We start from the raw sequence: 22,736 nt of genomic DNA, 5'->3' as shown, positions 1-22,736 counted from the left end.
GACGTGTATGTGTTTGACTGACGGCAGCTGGCATGTGGAGCTCCACATGAAAAGAAAGAAAAAGGAAACAAAGCTGGCCTGCAACTCTTGCACAGACAGAGTGCTGTTAGCAGTGGTATTGAAAAATAAGGACCACACGAGCATCTAAACGGACCAAAATGACATTTGCCGATAAGCTTGCTTGTCAATGCACAACACACATACATTCAAAAGTACATGCCATCCAGTTTTACTGCATTACATGAACACCAAACACAGCACACACAGCACATAGCCACAACATATTCCACCTTTAACATGTTGGTAAATATATATGTTACTGTTGCTTAATGTGCTGCTTTTGACCAGCTAATTAGCTTGCTATCTTGCTCCATAACAGACATTTGTGGTGCACTTTTCACCGCTGAGCACTCGACAAGCTGACATGAAGGACAAGATGAGTGTGTTTGTATGTTAGCCAGAAAAAGAGGAGACTTTAGAAGGAACGCTAATGGGGGTTGCTGTTCAACTTTTGTGGCTCTTATGCTGTGTATCAGGCTGCTAATATAAAGAAACAGTTGAGATTTTGACTTTCTGTTGGTGCAACCAGCCCATATTAAGGGAAAACAAAACTACAGGAAATCAATGAACCTACATAAGAAGAGTCCAGTCTTTCTTGTCAGGTTAGCCATTTGCCCCAATGTCCAGTCAATATCTAAGCAATTATGCGAATTTCCCAAAATGTCTGTGGGTTTAAACATGCAGAATTCGCACACAGCTAACTGACAGGCAGCGTTGAAAGCAACCAACAAAATAAATAGATTATAGATTTATCCATCTAAAAATTGTGAAAACTGGCTTGTTGCTGCGGAATCCAAATGAACTGATAGCGTTTAGCCTATATCAAATAAAAATAATCCATAACTGAAAAGAAGCAGACATTACTTTTCTTTGGCAGAGCTGTGTTTTTTGTTTTTTTTTAATTCATAAAGACAACCATACTTTCTACATGCATCCACAATGTCACAGGATGGGGAAAAATATATGTGCTATTTGTAATGACCATGAAACATTGATTAAACACACATTTCTATGTAGTCAACAAATCATATCCATCGCAAATCTGACATGACCTTGCGGTGATAGAGGTATAAATACCCCGTGTAAGTATATAACAGATCAGATCAGCACTGAGAAACATCCCCCAAGATAGTGACAGGTGGCAGTGATAACGTCAAAGTAAATACCCGTCAGATAGGCTGGTGGGGCAGCTAGGACAGTGTCATACTTGTCAAAGATGTAATGACAAAATAGAAGCAAGAGCACGTGTTCACCGGGGAACTTAAGGGCCATAAATATACCCAGTGGAAGTGATGCATAGTAAATTCCACTCAACTAAATCCTATCTTGACACAAGCTGGACACCAGCCACATGTTAATAGCAGGGGTCTCTTTTTGTCCTTCCAGCACTGCAGCTTTTATGGACACATAATAAAAAGAATTACCTCGCCTGGTTACAGAGTGACACCCGCTCATGTGTTTAATATCCCTTGTGTAAGCCTTGTGGAGGAGAGGCAGCTTTATACAAACAACTGTGCCTGTGTGCTTGTGATGTTAATAGCTGTAAATGCCTGTTAGCTGTTCTAAAGCACTGGTAGTTGATAATGGTTTCCAGCTAAACTAATGATAATGGCCATGTAAATTAGCATGAAAATACACTTTGCTGTAAGGGTTGGTTGCATATTGGATTCTGTTATGCTGCTTTTACAGCAGACTCCATGTGTAGCAGCTACAATATCGGATTTACCAAAAGCCAAGAAAGTTCCTGCAAACCAGTGTGGGACTAAGGATCCACTGATCTGGATCGATGCATCAATTCAATGATCAGCGATCCAATATCTAGGGCTGTGCACAACTTAGAAAAGTAGAAAAGGTAACTACGCTAACAACGGTTCTTAAATTTAAAACAACATTTTCTGCCAATACTACATATCAAAACTGTATTACTTTGCTATGAGCTGTAAATTCACCACCTCTAATTAACAGACGTGTTTGCGCAGATACAGCTTAGTGAGGCTGCTACATTTGTGCTTGTTTGTGTGATAGGTTGCACTTCATGATCAAAGGTTGCTCTACACTCATGAATAATATATCTGTAAAGTATTGTTCGATGGAACTAAATATTGTTCTTTGAACTGCTGCTGCTTTTGTGCTGGGAATTTGCTCCATGCATAGAAATGTGCAACAAGAGCTTAGCTTGGAACAAAATGACTCTGAATTGTTCAACAAAATGCCTTCATGTAAATTTCAGGCTCCATAAATTAATAAACAATATTTACATGCTGCTGAAGTAAATGGGTTGAAGGGAACATCCGTTGTTCTGATCCTAACGAGAACACCAGAGGTCAGTTTAGGTATGGGCATTATCATGTCTTATATGTGCAAAAACACCCAAACTACACTAGCTCTGTTATTACCATGTAATCTTCTCTCCCTAAGCGGCCGCAGATTGGATGTAGAACACAGTTATGTTCCCAGGGTGTGTTTGTGTGTGTGTGTGCGCGTGTGTGCGTGTGTGCGTGTGTGTGTGTGTGTGTGTGTGTGTGTGTGTTTTGAGTGCTTTACACCTTCTCTGGTCTACACAGCAGGGCTGGCTTGGTACAGCTGCCCTGCAGCAGGATAAAGGGTGACTGAGTGGGCGGCTTTGGAAAAGCAAACCAGCATCTAAGAAGCTGAAGGTCTCTGTGTGGAAATGTGTGTGTGAAGCAGTGGGAAATATGATCAGGCTCAATGGGCAGCATCCCATAACAAGGCTTAATAACAAGGTGAACAATGTCTCTCTCTCACACACACACACACGTGTGCGCGCGCGCACACACACACACACACACACACACACACACACACACACAATAGTGATGGTGTCAAAATGAAAATTCTGGAGGTATATTAGTAGTTTTTCATGTACCACTTGACATTCATGAATCAAAAAGCAGTTCAGGTTGTACAACAGTCTCCTCAGCCTCCGTTCCCTCAAATCCATATTTCACCTCTCGTTTCCTCTGAAATTATTCTGTAATAACCCTTTTTAGACTAACATATCAACTTGAAATCATGCCACAGGTGCAGTGCAGCCTCCCCTCACTTTCTACTTTCTAGCACAGCTCTTGTACTTTTAACACATTCATGTCGGGATGAGACCCTCAGCATTCAGTTCACCACCTGTTTTGATTTTAGAGAGATCACCCCATTTTGACTGATTCCTCTTGTAATTATGCATCAATCCACTCTGGCTCTTTGAGCTTCAACTTGAGGGCCGGATGCTTGATGCCGTGCGCTTAGGTTGAGGTTGAAAAGAACGTCCTGTTCCTTTGTGCCCACACTAATCATATTATTCAAAAAGTTGTTGTTTTTGTTGTTTTGTTTTGTGTTTGTTGTTAAGCTGCGTCAGCTTAACGTCAAAATAAACAGTCAGTCCATCAATGTTGTGCTTTTTCCCTTATGCTCGTCTTCTTTGTTCTTTATGCTGTTTGCTCACTGTTACACTGATGAAGGAGGCTCACTGCCCTTCTTAAAATCTAACAGGAAATAGTGGTGTGCCATATCATATCATTCACCATTATTTTGGTATATTATTTAATGTGATAGGAAAAAAAATAATATCCTGATAATGGCAATATTCCAACTTGCTGACATAATGATGTTAGGTGTACCATTAAACATACCAAAAACAAGCATGGCTGAGAGTGAAATTGCTACAAGTGAATGTTGTTGTTTACAGACTACAGAAATGAGAGATTATTTTTGTTTAGGTTTTACTGCATGTTTGAAATCAAACTGTGAAACTGAGAGGTAAGACTTTAATACTTATTTTATTGCAACTGTATGTTCTTGAAATGAATAATAAAATATTTCTGGTTTTAATATTATTATTATTATTATATTTCTGGTTTTAATATTATTAGTAGTAGTAGTAGTAGTAGTAGTAGTCATGTCATGTCATCAAGCATATTGTTGAAAATATTGTTGACATATTGTCATATTATTTTAAGGCCACCACTAACAAGCATGCAGGATTTATTGGTTATTTTTGTTTTGTTTTAGCTTTAATAGCTTTTGGCCTTTATATGCTTTGTGACTGGATGTAATCTAATCAGCTCCCCTGTAGAAGGAAAGTGAGGCTCACTGAAAGAATTATTGTTAGCTTTTATACCATTTTCTTTTTTTTTTTTGTTCTTTTCATGTGTCTCAATTGAACATACAGTGTGCAGTATACACAATGCTTTCCACATGTCTGACTGTCTCATATTTAATATGCTTTGACAATATATCTATGAATAGTTTCTAGAATACTTCCTATGAATACTGAAGTACAAAGTTTGTAGTATAGGTGGGCTTTTGCAATATATGGTGCCAATATTATTCCTTTTATTAAAAATCAGATATTGGTCATTCATTGTTGTTCATATCTGATATGACAGAGGTTCATCCTGGACTGTGGATGGTGCAGATTTTTAATAATATTTGTATATCAGATGGCTTTGTGCATTTGGTGTCTCAGCACAGAAAACCTTTGTTGTGTGCATACGGATGAATTATAACACTCTGAAACCTGCCTTACCTTGTCTAAAAGAACCATTAAATAAAATGATAATAATAAAGTTAAAGTTAAATTAGTTAAATAATTATCATTAGTTGTTAAGGAGGTGGTTGCTGTTTGGGAAATGTTTGTTTCATGATGGTCCTAAAAGATAATTCTGGTTTCTTCACACTGTATATTCTACTGTCTACTGTCTGGAAAAGGTTAACAAAACTCCAAACTTATTTCAAAGAGAAAGCAAAGGAGAAAGTTAAAATTACTCCTGTAAAATTTAATTCGCTATAAGCATATATCAAGTACAACTCTGATCTACCATACCAATATTTTGGGTTTGCTGATTTAGGGATCTGCCTCCAAATAACATGGATTAGATAATATGTCTAAAAGGCTTTCTTACAATCGGTCTGACCACTTGTGCTTTTGCTCATGTGATCTGCTTCAGAGGTCAAATGGCCTCAAAAGTCTCACTTTCTGTTTGGTTTTGTTAATTTGATTAATTTCACATTTGTTACACCACTAAATGATAAAATAAACTAAGGCACATTCTGTATTATAAGCTAATGTTATGGACCCATCTTTACTCTTAAGTTGCATTGCTTTGTAAATAATCTAATTAATAAAAGCTGTTTGATCAAACTACCACAAACTACTTTAGTAGTATAGTAAAGCTGCCATAGGACGCTTGATGTATATGCTCTGAACCATGGTTCAAAATATAAAGGAGTAGCTATGGGGTCTCGTCTCCTTGAAAGAGAAATTAGCTCCTGAGTCCTCATTTAAGGACCTAAAGAAGGAGCTCTAACAGACCATCATTTTCGTTACCTTTTTTTTTTTTGTCAGTTTTTTTGTATGTGTTAAACATGAAGTTTCAATCCTATATTTTAAGGTTGTTGGCACAGTTTGAAGCATATGTTGTAGCAGAGTGAGAAAGTGAGGGAGGATGAGCTCAGAGCTGACAGGTGTTGATTATCAAAGCAGTGGAGGCGGTATAAATGTACAATGTAGATTTCACTTTGACTGTGAATAAACACTGCAGCCCCTCAAGACCCAAGTACAGTTCCCTTGTCTTGCTGGGTAAAATGTAGAGTCTCAGCCCCAAAGTGAATATCAGCTTCAGCTCTGGAGGCTACAACTACCCTGAGCCTTGCAACTGTGATCTGAAGTTGACACAAGACGTATTTCTATTTGGCAATGTCATTGAATTGGCAGGTCAACCCAGCCATGCAGACTGGCTCCAAAAATATAATAACAAAAACCACATTGTAAAAAAAAAAAAAAAAAAAAAAAAAAAAAAAAAAAAAACCAGCATGCTCCTTTAAAGACATTAATAATATCAACAGTCATTATTGTGTATAGACACAAACATTACGGGTGCAGATGATTATGTATCAACAGCTTCCATGTGCAAATACTGGATTAAGCCTTAACGCATGATCATAACACTGTTCGGTACAATAATAGACTTACATACATGTGCATGAATGCATTCATGCAGTTATTTTAAGCTCCAGCACAGTCTTGTCTTGCTGATGGATTTCGTACATGCAGTGGGTGAACCTTGAAACAAGTTAATTAGAGCTCTAAATATGTACAGCCTGACTCTAATTGCACAAGCACAGTGACAAAAGAGCATTAACTCGCTGAACCCATTAACTCTTTAGGATCCAATAACACATGCTAGCTGGCTTTCAGAAGCACACAGAGCCTCTGACACCAACCAAAGCTGAAGATATAACGCAGGATTTACACTGCAAACCTGCTTATAACACACACAGACACAAATACACAACATGTCCGGCTCTCTGGATGGACCTCACCTCCCACACATATTACTTTGGCAGTGATGGAACAACAGCATCTCTCTCAAGAGAGAGGACCAATGCAAGGGAAGAAGTAGCGAGAGAGACAAGTAGGCGTTAGTCTCTCAGATTAAAACAGTAAATATACCAAGATGTACAAGACATTTTGTTCTCGGTTTCAGTCTGTCTATAATTCCCGCCTGCTGCCCTCAATTCAACAAGCTTTATTGTCTTTCAACTTCAACAATATTGCCACAGCAACAAAGGAAACGACTGACATTTTCCCTCAAGAGCTGCAGATGTAAACCTGCCGAGGCTCAGTTCACACACACGTACAGATCTATATATCATAGTGAGTAGCAGGAGTGTGTGCAAGTGTCTGTCTGCTGCACATCTTTTCCTCCTTTCCTAAATTAGCATTTGTGTAAAAACAGAATTGTATAAATGGGAATCAAAGCAGTGCACATCAAAATGCATGGGGTGTCAGCTTTAATAAGATCAAAATCACAGAGTGTATGTGTGCAGATTGTGTAAGAGCGACTGTCACTGCCTAATCCTCAGGTCGTGGCAAGTTAATACACACAGGGAATTAAACCTGAGATGGATTTCCGTTTTTGTCTACAAACAATCCTTAGTCTACAGGCTAAGTGGAAGAGGGAGTTTGGAGGTGATATAGGGTGTATTTCTGCAGTCTGATCATTTGTTCTGTCCATTCCTGTTTCTGTCTTCCCGAATGATGACAACATATACAATATACTGTCAGTCAGCATGTCCCTTTATAATTGTCTCCCAGTGTTTCTCTCTCTCTGTCTCTCTCCCTCTGTCTCCCTCTGTCTCCCTCTGTCTCTGTGTGTGTAAGGGTTTGATCACAGCAGGACTCATTTACGCATCTTTGCTAGTGTTAATTTTATTAAAATGTTTGCATTATAAGGCCACTACAACGTCACTTCACTATGCCATCTTTGCATTTTTACATGGACCCAAAAAATTGCAGCATCAGTCTGCTTCAGTGTGTAATTTTTAACAGCATGCCGGCATTGTGGAAACACAAGAACCACAACAGGCATGATATTTAAAGGGATAGTTTGGGATTTTTTTGAGATACTTATGTATAGTTATTGTACTACATACAGTAGCTGGTGGTCGGCATGCTCCTGGTTTGCAGAAACAGGCGATGCACATGCCCAAATGTAAGTATTACCGTGTTGCACAGAGAGGTTGATATCGAAATGGATTTTACTCACTTTAAAAAAAGACCTACCTGAAAGAAACAATATCAGTCTAAGTGCATGCTTTATTAAGAGTGTTTTATACAGTGTGACATAGCCCTACCTTTTGGCACTACATGTTCTCCGTGTATAACTTCTGTATTCCTACCCAGAGGCCTAGTTGATCCATGCACTGTATTACTCTATGGGATTTCTAGGTTTCTAAAGATTTCACATGAATGTGTCTTTCAAGGCTTTTCAAGGAAGAAAGAAAAACTGCTGTGGCCAGTTACACTAAATATAGACATCAACACTTCACCTGCAAGACTGAGATAACTCTGTTTTTACAGTGAACATTTATCTCAGGATTATATAAAACCAACAGAGACACTGGAGAGCAACCAAAATTACATTTAATACCCACAGATACATGAAACCACTCACCAAGCACCAAGTAAAGTGCAAAGTGCCGATATCTTCTGATTCTGATTCTGACTAAAAGATCCTGAGGTTGTGTTGTTACCAAGTAAGGCAAGCAGCAACTTTCTGTGTTTACAGTCCACAGTTAGCTTCAGCTTCCACCGCTTTTACATAAGTTTCTCCTCTGTCTCATTTTCTGCCCATTCAGTCTCCTTTCCTCTCTGTAATCTGGTTCATTAAGTATTCCTTTGTCTCCACTATGGGCTCCATTTCATTGCTGCTGTCATAATACTCTTATATTTGTTGTGTCTTTCATAAACGGCTGATAGTTTGACTCAAACAGCCGACCGCCGGCTTGATACCATGGTCCGCTCAGCTAGGCTTGTGCACAGGATTACGGAAATTAGATTGTTGAAAAATGTAGCGCCAAAAGAAAGGGCTGTGTGACGGCGAGATAGAGTAGTAAAAATACTCTAAATATAGCATCTGCTTAGACTGATATCGTATTTTTTAAGGTAGGCTTTTTTAAAACTGGCTAAAACATGTTTTAACAATGGCATTAATGTTGCAGTAACAGTCATTTACCATCTCTGTTATATGACTGATTTCATCCTCTGCTCGGAGGGTAAAGTGCTCCCAAATCTCAACGTTTTTCTAATTAGTGGACATTTTTGGCCATCTTTTTTTCTTTTCCAATTTCCTGCAGTTGGTTGCACACATAACATGTTGTCAAAGCGTCACACCTGTCCTGCCTGCTGTCCTTTTCACACATAAACCATTGCAGTGCTGTTACTACCTCCCCTGCTAGCTTAAAGGGGAAAAAAATCTGTCCCCCAGTTCCTCCATCATATCTTTTATACAGATCGGTGAAGCAGAATAACAGCGCAATATTCCTGTGTAAAAGTGAGTACAAGAGTAAAAGGGGCTATAGACTCATGGGGACATGTCGCACAGGACTAAGACTACATAAAAAAAGATTGCTGGCAAAATTAACATTATTCAGACTTGGTGATATTATGAGCATACTCACAGGGCTAGATTATGAATTGCTGAGCACTGTAAAATCTGACAAGTTGAGCTTACTTAAAAAAATCTAAGAAACCAATTGCCTTGGAAATTTAAGTAAATATAACTGTTAGTCTTTATACGTACATTATATGTTATTGTTAAGTTTACTTAAAATTTAGTCATATTTACTTAATTTTGAAAAGTTGTTGCAACTTAAAAATTTACTAAAATTTACTTTAAACTTAAAAAGTTTAATTAAATCAGTCTTCCTAAATTTTAGCAACTTCAGTAAGTTATTGAAGAGGAAAAACAGCTCTCCAAGTTAACACGGTTTCTAACAGCAACATAACTTATTGTCTCAACACAGACATGAAGTTATTGTCCTGTTACCATGGTCACTAATGGCACAATAAGCTCATCCATTTTGTGAGATGAGAAAAAAAAGGCCTAAAAGATGTATTTGTGCCATTCAGTCCTGTGTCATAACTGTCAGCAAGCCCTGCCTATTTGCTGGAGTCACAGTAGCTCCCAGAGGTTTATTATTTTTTCTTTGTACTAGGCCATTTACTCCTATTTTGTTCTCAGCATTGGACACCATTTCATTCAATAAGGAGTTTTATTAAAGAGGGAAAAAGCTGCATCGCTGGTGGGACAATAAGTTCACATAACTGCTGTCTCATAATTGTCTGTCAAGAGTTCTTCTTTTATGGGAACAGTTTATATTTTAACAGAGTAGGTTAAATAAAAGAGATCAGCAACACAGTTAACACACTATAACAGCATTCCCCTGTTTGAACTCTCCAGCTCTCCGCTCCCTGAAAGGTCAGCACTGTCAAAACTGCTTGCTTTTAGTCTGTGGCACAAATTTGCTTTTCCAAGTTAGTTTAAGTTGAATTCCACGGTGGATTCCACTGGAATTTATTGATGTAGCCGCTGAATTTTGACAATTTAAATGCTGGTGCTTGACACTAGGTTGGTTTCCTTTAACCCTCAAATTGCACAAATTGAAACTGCGAATATAAAAGACACCCAATAGAAGCTTGTCAAAAAAACCCTCCAATTTATCGCAAAAAAAAGTTTTTAAGCTTGCATTAGGGGGTATTCCAGGTGATTTTAAAAAGCCATATTTTGCAAAACTGCAAAAGAAACACTTTTTGGCCTTTCTAGGTCACATGATGCTATGGCTATGTGCTTGTTGGTAGGAACTGGCTCCCTCAGGCATGATGCAGCAGGCGCATAACTCTTCAAAAGTTGAGTGGATCATCTGAAAGTTCTGAATATACAATTCCTCTGTGAAATTGTGGACTATCAGCTCCCAGAAATCCCTTATACATGGGTCCCATTATCACTCCATAACACAGCATTGCCCTTTATTGAAAAAAATTCAACAAGTGCAGTGGCTGCAATAGAAATAAACCTCCTAATGTTTTGAACATCCATCGCCATGTTTCCTGAAATGTTACCACGAGAGGAGAAGTTGCATAACATCATTTATTGGAAACACAGTCATCTTGCGATTGTGTTTTATCTCCATTTCAAAAATATTGATTAAGTTTACTGCAAATCTGTAATGGTAACCAGCTAACTACAGTCCAGCTGTTTGCATTTTTTTTTTCCCCATATATACCCCCACCCCCACTCTCTGATGACCTCAAGAACCCCTTCATCACCAACCATCATGCTCCAAATGATATCAAACTGGATTTAATTTAATACTATTTATCATAAAGACCAAATCACATTTATTTTCAATAACTTTCTGGTAGAAAACCTTTGCATCACAAACATTAAATCAAACAGCGCTGAGCAAATGCTGCCTCAGTTGGTTAGTTTTTTTGCCACCTAAAAAGAAGTCCCATCAAAGAAAATGAGTGTGCACATATGACCTTTGCGACAAGTAACTGAGGCCGTTATCTCAAAACCATCAGGATCCATAGACAAAACAGTCATTTTACCTCCCAGAACACTGGAGTTTCTGGATTACCACTGCCTCAATTAGTTAGTGCGTAAAGTACAGCAGATAAAATATACAAATTACGATAAACTTACACCAATATTAATTTCTTCAAGTGGAAAACTAGGTTTTTAGCTAGTACATTGCTCATCTTCCCTGCCACTGTTTATCTTTAAACATTCCAGTTACTGCTGAAATGATAACAGAAATAAACAAGTAAAAACATATATCTGCATGCAAAATTGGAGGTGGAGGTGATTGTTGTTGTCAGTGCCATGTCACAGTGAGTTGGTCTATACAACAGAACACTTAGAATATTTTGTCAAACAACTGAATTCTCTATGACTGTGTTTGATCAACTTTTTTTTCTACATGTTAAAACACAGCATGAAGTCACATCATTCCATCAAGTATTCATTTGTCATCTGAGTGCTCCCTCACACTAAGGACATTTGCCTGCTGCCCCATAAAGGTCAAATTATTTATATACAAAGTTAAAGTAATTTCCTCCACCTCATCTCAGTAACATTAGTTGTAAAATGGGATGAGTTTTGAATGAGAGCCAGATGGGATATATGTTATTAAGCTTGAGATGTCTCCTACCTATGGCCATGAAGTCCTCTTGATCCCAGGCCTGCAGCTGAGCTAAGGGTCCGCTGTACAGCAGCAGTCCATCAACCACGTCTGTGATGAACTCAAGCGACACGTGGCTCTCAAAACAAGGCATCATGGGAGGAAACCAGGCATAGCCGTTGCCGTGGAAACTGTGCTTGTTCTGCTGGCACTCAGGCCCCTCGAACTGAGCTGGGCATTGGCACCTTTGGGAGAAGAAGAAATGAAAAGGCCAAAATTACATGAATTAGTGAGGGCAATACATATTCTTTGAGGTTTTTTTTATGCAATTACTTGACAATTTCATTTTCTTGACAATTTGGTTACTTTATTTGAATCGAAACAACTCCCATTTTTTGAACCACTTACTGTATTTTGTTCTTTCAACTCTTTTTTTCTGCACTCCGTCTCTGAAAGTCTAGTTGTTTTCTCCTCTAAGACAGCCTTCTCCCCTCGGCTATCTCTCTCTCAATCCATCTGTTTCACTGATGCAGATGTTCTCATTAGTGGCAGAACCACAGGGAGAATCACTACATCACTAGGAAACTCTTCTCTATGTATTTCCATTTTTATGCATCCAAGTGCTTATTTATCCTACTGCTCAAAATTTCACCTCTCACCACCTGTCTTCAACAAAGTTTCATCCTCTGATTTATGAATACAAAACCTTTCTCTTATTCGTCTTTGTTTCAAAGCTTCCCTACATGTTCTAGGCTCTTATCGCAACCATACCATGTGATCATTTCTTTTTTTTTTAAACATGTGGCTCATTTATCTCACCCATTCAAAATATATATTTTAGTTTTATACATGGCATTTGGTTTAAGGCTGATTTTAAACAAACAAAACAATTAGAAGCCAGATATTTTCAAAGGAGCAAAACTAAAAGAAGCCCTCTGAAATTCCAAATGTGAAGACTTGTTGCATCCAGTTGGGTTTAATGTAGAAGTATAAAGCAACAAAACTAGTAAAGTGAGAGTAAAGCTGATTGTACAGAAATGTTTAACACTAGCTTAAAAGAAACATTGTGATAGCTGTGTCCACAGCCACATAATGGGCACATGGTTCACACACTCACCCACATCATAACCACGTGTTCAGTTACCTTAATTTGCAGCCACTTAAATTACATACAACACTCAGTTTAAAATGAATTTAATAGCACTTGATGTAGTTCACATTGTTTTGTTATGTTGCTACACGTTTGTGAGTTATTAACGTCTTTGAATTACCTGAGTTTGAGTGTGTTCACTTCCTGGTTGGAGTTTGCCAAAAGATGGCACTGAGGGCAGAGCCTGTTTTTATCCAGAGGGCCATCCCACGGATCAAACCAAGAGCTCTGACATCATGGGGGGAATAATTCTCTGTTTTAGTTGTTGTTTAATTTGGCCTGATCAGCCAGTATATATGTTGCCCCAGTGTCTCATTCTGTTCGGTCTGTAAAGCCTTTGTTCTTGTGTTTTGACTGCTTGGTCCATAACAGACATAAAATACCTTGCTAAATACCCAACTTGTGAACTTTGAAGTTTTTATGGGATTTGAAATGAACTGAAATTAATCAATCAATGAATTAATTGGCTAGTTGACGCGTAAAAAAAGGGTTTGTAAAATCATGATTGACAGCCATGTGTGGATAGGTGTGCTCACCATCAAAGGTGCTGTTCACGATTTGGTTAATTTCCACTTCCCAATAACAACTGTGCAGCCTCTGGCTCCAAAAGCACAAGATGTGTTGCCTATCTTTAAAGAAAGTCTATTGTAGAAATATAAGTCATTTTTCCAGATAATAATCATAGTGTCACGGATAGTAGAACTACTGTTAAGAAACTTAGAAGAAAAGATTTGTTTTTATCTGCCTTTTATCTATCTTTGAAAATATTATTAGTGTTGATTGTCTATTTACTGGTGTCAAAACAACACTGGAGCCTCTCAGGGGCCCTCCTGCCTGTTAAAGGTTTGTGCAAATATGACTGTCTCAAAATACAGTAACTGCACTGCACATTGAGCACTGAGCTCCATCAAATCTGTGTGGACTTTTTCATTTTATTTCACATAATAAATCTAAACTCTGTGAGGTGTCACTGTACAGGAGATACACTGAAAGGTGCATTCATTCTCACCATCTGCTGCCATATTTTGTTATTTACTTTAATGAATAGAAAGGTTGCATCCAGGCACTGTGCACATAATAATGCCACTACAGCAAATACTGTGAAACATTCCATTTAGGCAGCAGACATTTGACAGGAGAAGAAAAATCTTTTAGAGAAAACAGAGTTTGGACTTTTACTTACAGTGGAATACAAATGCTTTGACAGATTTGATGGAGCTCGGGGCTCATCCAGAAGACAGCTCCTTCATTTCAAATGATTTGAATGGATAAACATGAAATCTCTCTGTTTCAGCTTTTCTGTCTGAAGAACAGACTGTCAACTCAAATTAGATCTTGACTGATCCTGCTGAAGTGACGGGGCAATTAATGATTATGAATAACTAATACTGTTGCTGTGCCACATGTGTCAAGTCTGCACAGCCCATTATTAATTTGGAGAGAAGTGATTTGTTCCTACTGCTTAGTGATGGCTGAAGCTATCACTGGTGATGGAAAAAGGAGGGGCAATAAGACTTTCTGTCCCCTCACTTTCTGGTGCAATGGCTTGGTAACTTTATTAACATGAGCTTTGCAGCGCGGTGTGGGCAGATCACAGCCAGTGGCCCCTGCCAAGTGATTCATAAGCACGCCAAACACACTTTTTGGTTATATTGTGACCAGGCTCCATTGTAGGCACATTATGACACACTTGGGTGAGATCAGAAAAACTGCATTACTAAATGTGGGTTCAGTAGAGGCTTAGGTACTGTTTAGAGCATTTTACATGCTTTTCATTCTTAATTTTTTATTCATTTTGGCCATGTTTATGCATATGGCATAAACTTAGGCAAGGTTGTGTGCTGTGCTGTGATAATAAAACATATACTTTTCATGTAGTATACTGAAAATAATTATTTTTGTGTGTGTATGTGTTTCTACTTAAAAACATAGTGGCATTATGATAAAAACCTGGAAAATTCTTCTCAACTAATTAATATTTAATATTAATGATTAGGACAGTAGAGATTAATATTAATGTGTAATATTATTCAGAGCTTGATTTTGAAAAGCGCAGAGCGATACAATTGCGTGTAGTAGTACATCAGGCCCTAAGGGTTAATCACAGAGCTCTCCCCGCCACAATGCACTGACAGTTTGGGAATCATGTGGAGAGTTTTCCTCTGAGGAAACTTGTTGTTGTCTTGGACACAAATAAAGCTTTGAGTAATTCACAATTTTTTTAAAGTGTTTCAAGGCATCTATCTCCAACATGGCTGTCAATGTGCACAAGAAACTGTGATGAAACTGTTTAATGAAAGTACATGTTTGATGTGCACAGGGGGTTCTGTGGTTATTTTACAACATTCTGATACTGGGTGCACAAAATGTAACCAGCGGATCTGCAGTATCTGTGTGCAGCATCACTCCAGTTAGAGTGAAGCTGGGACAGATACCTGCTGCCTTCAAATGACTGTAAAGAGAGTCACAAGTGCAAAGGAAAGGCCTTCAGTATTGTACTAAGGAGCACATATACAGAAACATAAATGCTGATGTTTACATGTTGAAAAGAACGCTTTCCTGCGCCTGCAAGCTATCATACCATAAAACTACCAAAAACAAACAAAGATGGAGCACACAGTGAAATGACATCACGAGACATAATCTTCATTTTTTCCTCCTATTTGACTTCCTCTTCTTAAAGTGATAGACGGCGGCTCATGCCATCAATCTTATTAAATCAAGAGCATGAATCAGTAATTTGTGTGCACAAATCATTAAATTGAGAGCACTACTGACTACATAGTGTGCATGCAATTCTTGCATGTTCCTGGATTTCATTTGTGTTTAAAAAGAAGTAGTATTGGCAGACAGCACCATGAAATAGACTATACTTTCCTATTAATTTTCTCAAATCGCAGAAATTGAAGAAGCTGAATTTTTGTGATCATGTCCAAACTACAATACACAAAGAATCAATTTTACATTTTTCAAACATAATCAGTAAATAAATCAAATAACACGTACATATTGTAGTTCAATTGGAAATTGTCACTATATATTGCAATCGTGCACGTTTTATGATGTTCAAAATGCATTATAGTCTTGAAAAGGACTAAATGAAGCACAGAGAAGCATCCACAGTATAAAGAAGTTCTTGCTGTTTAAGTACATGAAACACCTTACTGTAGTTTATATTAGTGAACAGTTCTCTTCTGTATGGATGAAATATCTAACTGTTCTGTCTGTGACAAGACAAATGCACCACAGAGAAGCAGAATTAACCCACAAAATAATCGGCGAACGCTGATTTTTTTTTTTTTTTACCTTTTCTATCGGTACTCAAGGCTCTACACAAACAGCAAATCATATTCTCTAATTTATGATTCTCAGCATTTCTCCTTTCACCCTCCTCCACTGAGTAGTTGTAAATGAATCTGATGAGAAAAACTTCCACTGTTTCGGCTAAATAAAAATTCCCCCCACATAATCCACCTGTTGTTAGTAATTACAAAATATACTAATTGCACACACAGCCTCCATCCTGACTTCACTCACAAACACACAGCTAAGAGAAAAAAAATATTTCTCCTGGGCAATTGCTCTGCTCCTAATACGTGAGTTTTTCATTGGTTTACCTCATTCACACTTTAGCTGTTTCTCAACATATTCTGACTTTTAGCTCTGTGGCTCCTGCAAAACCACACAAAGATGTGTGTCTGCAATATCATGTGCATTCACAGATGCACACACACACATCTCATTGGTGTTCTGCAGACAGCTCATTTCTCATCCAAGTTGTTCCTTCGTTGTCGCTGCTCATTTTCTTGCATCTGCTCTCTCCCAGGATTGAAAGACGACAGACGAATGCACACACGCAGTTAGAAATTACAAAGCTCACGTAAAATACATGACGCTTTTGCAAATAAAAACCGGACATGTCGTTTCTCTGCCTTGAGACACAGTTCGCATGAATAGAAACATGTTAAGGGGATGCTAATAAAATGTGCAAACACAACAACAGAGTGAGCAGAAATGAAATGGGAGGATATTTAAATGAGAAGACATGCATGTGCTTGTATGTCTGTATTTTGGTGTACAAGTGTGTGTGTTGCAGAGTGCAGTACTGAGAGTCTGTGAAGTGTCGCTCAACCTAATTGTCCCTTTGGTGTCACTTAAACTAAATATTCAATTCCCCTCACTTTATGTGTGTGAAAATGTGAACTATAATGATGATTCCGCTATTGAGCATAAATTTCCCTTTTTTTTTTTTTTCCAGAGAGGCTAAAACTGCTTTCTGACATATTTGTGGTAAAAAAATCTAATCTCTTCCTGATTGTGTCTCTCAGCTGCATGGCTGCAGAAGTATCTGGTCCTGATCAGTTCACACAGCTTTTATACATTCTCAAAGTTGAGAACACACAGTTAACCCTTTGAAACCTGGATCATCATCACTTTGTGATGTGTTCAAATGCCTTTCACAAGCTATTTGACCCTTTGAAATCCAAGCAAATTGGTTTGATTTCTTTAAAAAGTGTGTGTGGGGGCGGGGAAGCAATGACCAACTTGGCGAGAGATTTGTAAAAGGCGAAAGAAAATGACCTGAAAATTTGCTTTTACAAAAGGAGGAGAATTATAAGAAAATAGTCAAAAAATAAAAATAAATAAATAAAAAAGTTAAGAAAATATCCAGAATAATATTTATAATTAGTCTAATTATATATTTTTTTAAAAAAGTATGTTACAGAACAAAAAAGTATACATGTTTTTTTTTCTTTTTTTTTCTGGTAATTTTCTTTTCTTTTAACTTTTTTTTGTTGCTTATTTTCGGGTAATTTTCTTTTTTACCAATTTCTTGCTTGGGGGTTAAATTCAAAATAACTTGCTAACAACTTGCACTTTAAATAGCTGTTTGAATACTGAATAAAAAAGAGCTCAGAGCTTTTACTCATTACAATAAGTAATTTAAATTTCCATTTTCCACAAACTGTGACTAAACAGCTGATTTTGGTTTCTGGTTCATTGATGTAGGTCTCAAGTACAAACAATATCTTAAGATATTTTATTGATAGGAAAATTTGAAACTGATTGGCAAACGACCAGACTGTTAAAACTCGCAGCACGTGACATCAGCACCTTGCAGGCAGTATTGGACACTAAGACATTATTTAGAAAAGAGTTTTATTTGTGTAAATACTTCTTTTAGCGACGATCAATATAAGGGGTTTCAATTAAAATCCAGTAATTCTGCTTATTATTCCCAGTAATATTTCTTTCCCCCACATTTAAGTTGATTAAAGGCACCTTTGATGGAGCATGAGCTAAGTATTAACAGTTATTTAACAAGTGATGCCGCTAATTATTTTTGCTGTTGAGTAATTAGTACAGTTATGTAAATGTTTTGTTTTTTTTTAAATAAGCTACTTTTAAGGTGTAAGCACTGCATAATCCAAATCCCTAAACAGAGAAACATACTGAACATGAGGTAATGTAGACAGTATTTAAAACACAGATGGGACAAAGCAATTGCTAACAACAGCTGTCCTTCACTAATAGTTCCACTTCTCCTCAGCCTGTATTGTTACACAATACATCCCAGACAACACCAGGAGTGTGTTTAGACCTTGTATTAGCGTGCATTTTGGTGATCTGAACACAGGTGGACAGCTGAGTCACATCACTGTTTACCCCTTGTCTCCTGCTGACCACTCTCCTGCTAGTCTACAAATGTTGAGTGTTAAAACTATAAATTAATGCTAGCTAATGTTTATTTGTTTTTTCTTTTTCTTTTTTTCCCCAACCTTCCTTTGTTTGAATACTTCCTATCAAGACATGACTATTCAATGTTTAAAAAATACTTCCAGAAGCTCTACACCTTTAGACTGTTCACAAAGAACCACACATTTATCAGGCTGTGTATGAGTGTGTGTGATTGATGGCACCAAGAAAACATCCATGCCTGTATTTCCATTTTGGCAATGTCATCCTAATTCTCCGAACGCAAGACAATCTGAGACATAGTTTTATTCACAATGGCCAAACCCTCCAATCCTCTTAAGGCAGCTTTGTTTTGCTCATTCGCTGTCTGCTGGGAATTGTGTTTGTTAACCAGGAGCTGTAATCCCACCCCAAACCCCCTCACTCGCCTAATCTCATTATTAATCCCAGTGCCTCGATTATCTGCATGTTCCTCCTTCAATCTTGGGCCATAATCTGTTTGTGAATGTTGGGATGTGTTTGAGTTTGGGTCATATCTGAAAGCCTCCGGTATAGAAATCTTTCTTACGGCAGTTTTATCTTTTATTATCTCTTATTGTACTGACGTGTTATTTTGTCTCCCTTCGCTTATCTTGTGCTCTCTTATTTTTTACTCTTCTCTCCTTTTACTCTTTTCTCTCTGCATTGCTCTGCTGTAACATTTTCCTAATTTCCATAATTTTTCTTCTCCCACTTCTATCCTCATTTTCGCCATCCCTGACACCCCATGACTCGCCTCCTCTCCTCCTCTGAACCTGGAGAATCACACAGCAGATGTTACAGAGCTCAGGTACCGGAGTGTGATTGAAAATGTGACAATCATACGGCATCTGTGTCTCAGGGTTGACACCTTTGCCTGCCTTGCCCTGTTCTCCACTGTCATCTCTTTGGCTGAGACTTTACAAAGAAACATTTTTGGCACTTTCATTCTGGTCCACATTCACTTGTCACAACAGATATGCAGCATGTGGTATTTTAAAAACAGCAAAAACTGCATTTAATCATTCACAAACTCATTTTTCAACATTTTCATTTATGTTTAGGCTGTTTTTCTCTCTCTCTGCAGTTTAGGGTAGGCGTTAAGAATAATATTGCCAACAGGGAAAGATTTCACTGTTCAAAACACTGAGTTTCAAAGGATTCCAGAAGTTTCAATTAAAGCAAAATGTACTGTTTATACAATATAGGAATTTAGTAAAATCTATGTAATCATGCCTCATCAGCAACATCATAAAAATGTGAAGTTCATCCTGTCTAGTCTAGTCTATCTGCTCCGTCAGTATGGTATCCAGGTAATAATCCAGGCATCTTAACATGCAAAGCAATGCAACATTGTTTGCAGATTAGATGAACAGAGTGAATGGGAGGTGGAGAAAAATGTCCACATCTCTAATAACTGTGTATTTGTCTGTGTTTGCGTGCATGTGTGTAATCCAGGGATTATCCAGTCATCCTGCTCTGGACCAGTGGTGAGCCACATTACACGCTGGCTCCTGCCTGCCAGACTGAAATCCTGCACTTTTCACTCACTGCTTCTAATTAAATGAAGCTGAAGGGTAAAATTAACTTCTACAAGACATAGTGAGAAAGCTTGGTGGACGTGTGTGCGATAAGACATTGTGTTCATCTGCTCTCACATATGTTCAGAGGGAGTGTGTACTGCATGTGTGTGGGGGGCTGAACATGCTTATCCGTGCTGGTACATCAGGGTTAAAAAGTATTTGAACATCTTAAGCACAGCACACCTGCAGTAGCAGCCGCTACAATGATTTTTTCTGTGAAAATTCTGCTGAAGTCTGATGCATGTGTATGGGCTTCACTGGTTCCCTGCCGGTGTATGGCAAACAGAGACGTTGCTCTGCACATTATCATTTCAAAGCTGAAATCTGTAATTTATTAAAGCATTCATCATAATTAAAAGTAAAAGTCAAACTGAAATGATACTTTTCAGTGTCACAAGGTGGTTGGGGAAAGTGTCTGTGGAGTGGCAGATCAGTCCCATTTTTAAAAAAGGGGACCCCAAATGTGTGCTCCAATTAACAGGGAATCACACTGCTCAGCCTCCCCATGGAAAGTTTGGGGAGGAGCAATGTAGATTGGATCCTGGTTGTGGAACAGTGGATCAGCTGTGGGGGGTCATGGGAGTTTGCTTATCTAGTCAACATGTCTTTCGATGACATGGAGAAGGCTTAAGATTGTGCAAGTCCTTGTATAATCAAAGAGAGAGCTGTTCTTGTATACTTGGCACAAAGCCAAGCGTGTTTTCAGTGGGTTTGGCCTCTGCCAAGGTTGTCACTCGTCCAGATTGGGGACCTCGGAATTGCGTCTCTGCTTTTTGCAGATAATGTGGTTCTGATGGCTTTATCGGACTTTTACCCACAGCGTGTATTGGGGGTGGGGGGTGGGGTGCAGCTTGAATGTGAAGCAGTGGGGAGGTGAGTCAATGCCTCCAAGTTTGAGGCCATAATTCTCCACTGAAATACATGGCATTGCTCTCTCTGGGTTAAGAGTGAATTACTGCTACTGAACTGAGAAGTTCACATAGCTTAGAGTCTTAATCATGACTGAGCCCTAAAATGAAGCAGAAGATAGACAGGTGGTTTGGTGTGGTGTCAGCAGTGCTGTGGGCATTAAGCCGGTTTGTTGTGGTAAAGAAGGAGCTGAGCTGGAAGGCAAATACCTCTTTTTACCAGTCAACCTACGCTCTAACCATTACCTACGGTCATGAGCTTTTGGTAGTGACAGAAAGAATGAGAACACGGACTGAAGCGGCCAACATGAGCTTCCACCGAGGATGGCTGGGCTCAGACTTAGAAATAGGGTGAGGAGCTACAACACCTGGAGGGAGCTCGCAGTAGAGCTGCTGCTCCTCCCGGTCAGAGGTGCCAGTTGAGATGGTTCCGGCAACTGACTGCGATGCTTCCTGGGTGCCTCCTATCTGAAGCACTCTAGGCACATCCAACTGGTAGGAAGCCATGGGGTAGACCCAGATCATGCTGGAGGGATTATATCTCATCTGACCTGAGAATGTCTTGGATCCCACAGGGCAAGATGGAAAAGATGGAAAAGGTTATTGCAGAAAGATGTCTGGAATGCTTTGCATAGCCTGCTGCCCCTGCAACCTGGCCCAGAATGAGTCGATGATAATGGACGGATGGACGGACGAACGAATTGATGGAAATAAACATGTTTTGTTGTATTCTGCCACAGCATACAGATCTGCTGTATACTTGATATGAACGTTGTTTTTTTTTAAGAAAAGAAAATTCCTCCCCACAATTGAGAAAGGTATGCTGTATGTTTTGTGCTACATTCAGCTTTGTGATAGCACCCGTGTCTGTCCATATACAAGTGAGAATGATGTTTTGTCCACATAGATACAGTTAATAATTTAATTTCAAATTGACTTGCACAAAGCAGTAACTGTCAACACTCTATCACTGGCTGACAGTGACACTGACTAAGTCAGATAACAGCTGCAACAGAAGACAAAAGACAATTCTGACTTCAACCTACATCAGCTTTTATATGTCCTCTCTATCAAAAAGCATGGGCATGTCTTGAATTGCTACTTGGCTTGCCGAACGAGCTACCAAAAAACATCCAGTGAGAGAGGTGCTAACATAATTTGTTAGGCTGAATAAGTAATTAGCCACTCAGTTGTAGAATATTTGTTAGTTAAAAAAAAAACTCGGCTAAGTAAAAGAACAGTCAGTTGGTCAAAAGTATGGCTCTTATTACTTTGCAGCCACTGCTTAAAAATCTCTGCATCGAGTTAATTTACTGTTACCAGGGCAAGTTTGATCACATTGAGTCGTACACGTGTTGACTCGTGTGTGATCACAATTTTTATCACAGTGATGTTCGACTGTAAAGAGGGATGTTTTATAACATTTCAGTTAGACTTCAAACAGGGATATTTACTGTTGCGGAACATGCTGTCTATGTGCTGCTATTTAAACCCACTGCCAGGTGGTATCTTGTCTCCTTTCAGGCTGATAATTCCACTTGCATGTTCAAACCAGAACCAAGAAGCGATACAACTGGGGTCATTTTGGTAGTTTCACCCAATTACATCAGCAATAAAAGAAAGATAGTAGACACATTTTTAGGAATTAAGTGGCGTGGCTCTTTGGATGGCAAAGACAGTCAATCGAGCAGACGTTTGGTCGGTCGGTCGGTTGCTTTGGTCTGGACAGAAATTTCTCAAAACCTACTGGATGACTTTACATGAAATATTGTACAGACATTTGTGATACCAAATGATGATCTTCTGACTCGCATCACCAGCAGGTTGACATTTTTTCCT

At 38.6% G+C, this 22,736-nt stretch overlaps 1 protein-coding gene across 1 annotated transcript in view; it reads right to left on the bottom strand.

The window, feature by feature from the left end:
- The window catches only part of si:ch211-186j3.6 (neural-cadherin), a 384,238-nt gene that overhangs the window by 97,559 nt on the left and 263,943 nt on the right, over window positions 1-22,736 (bottom strand). Inside the window, 1 exon segment of the mRNA XM_042487073.1 lies at window positions 11,572-11,786. Within this exon segment, the coding sequence (XP_042343007.1) occupies window positions 11,572-11,786 (215 nt within the window).

Source organism: Plectropomus leopardus, chromosome 1, assembly GCF_008729295.1.
Source record: "Plectropomus leopardus isolate mb chromosome 1, YSFRI_Pleo_2.0, whole genome shotgun sequence".
In the NCBI taxonomy this organism is placed as follows: Eukaryota; Metazoa; Chordata; class Actinopteri; order Perciformes; family Serranidae; genus Plectropomus; species Plectropomus leopardus.
Note: the sequence above shows the minus strand (reverse complement) of the source record. Positions and strands in the feature narration are given on the sequence as shown.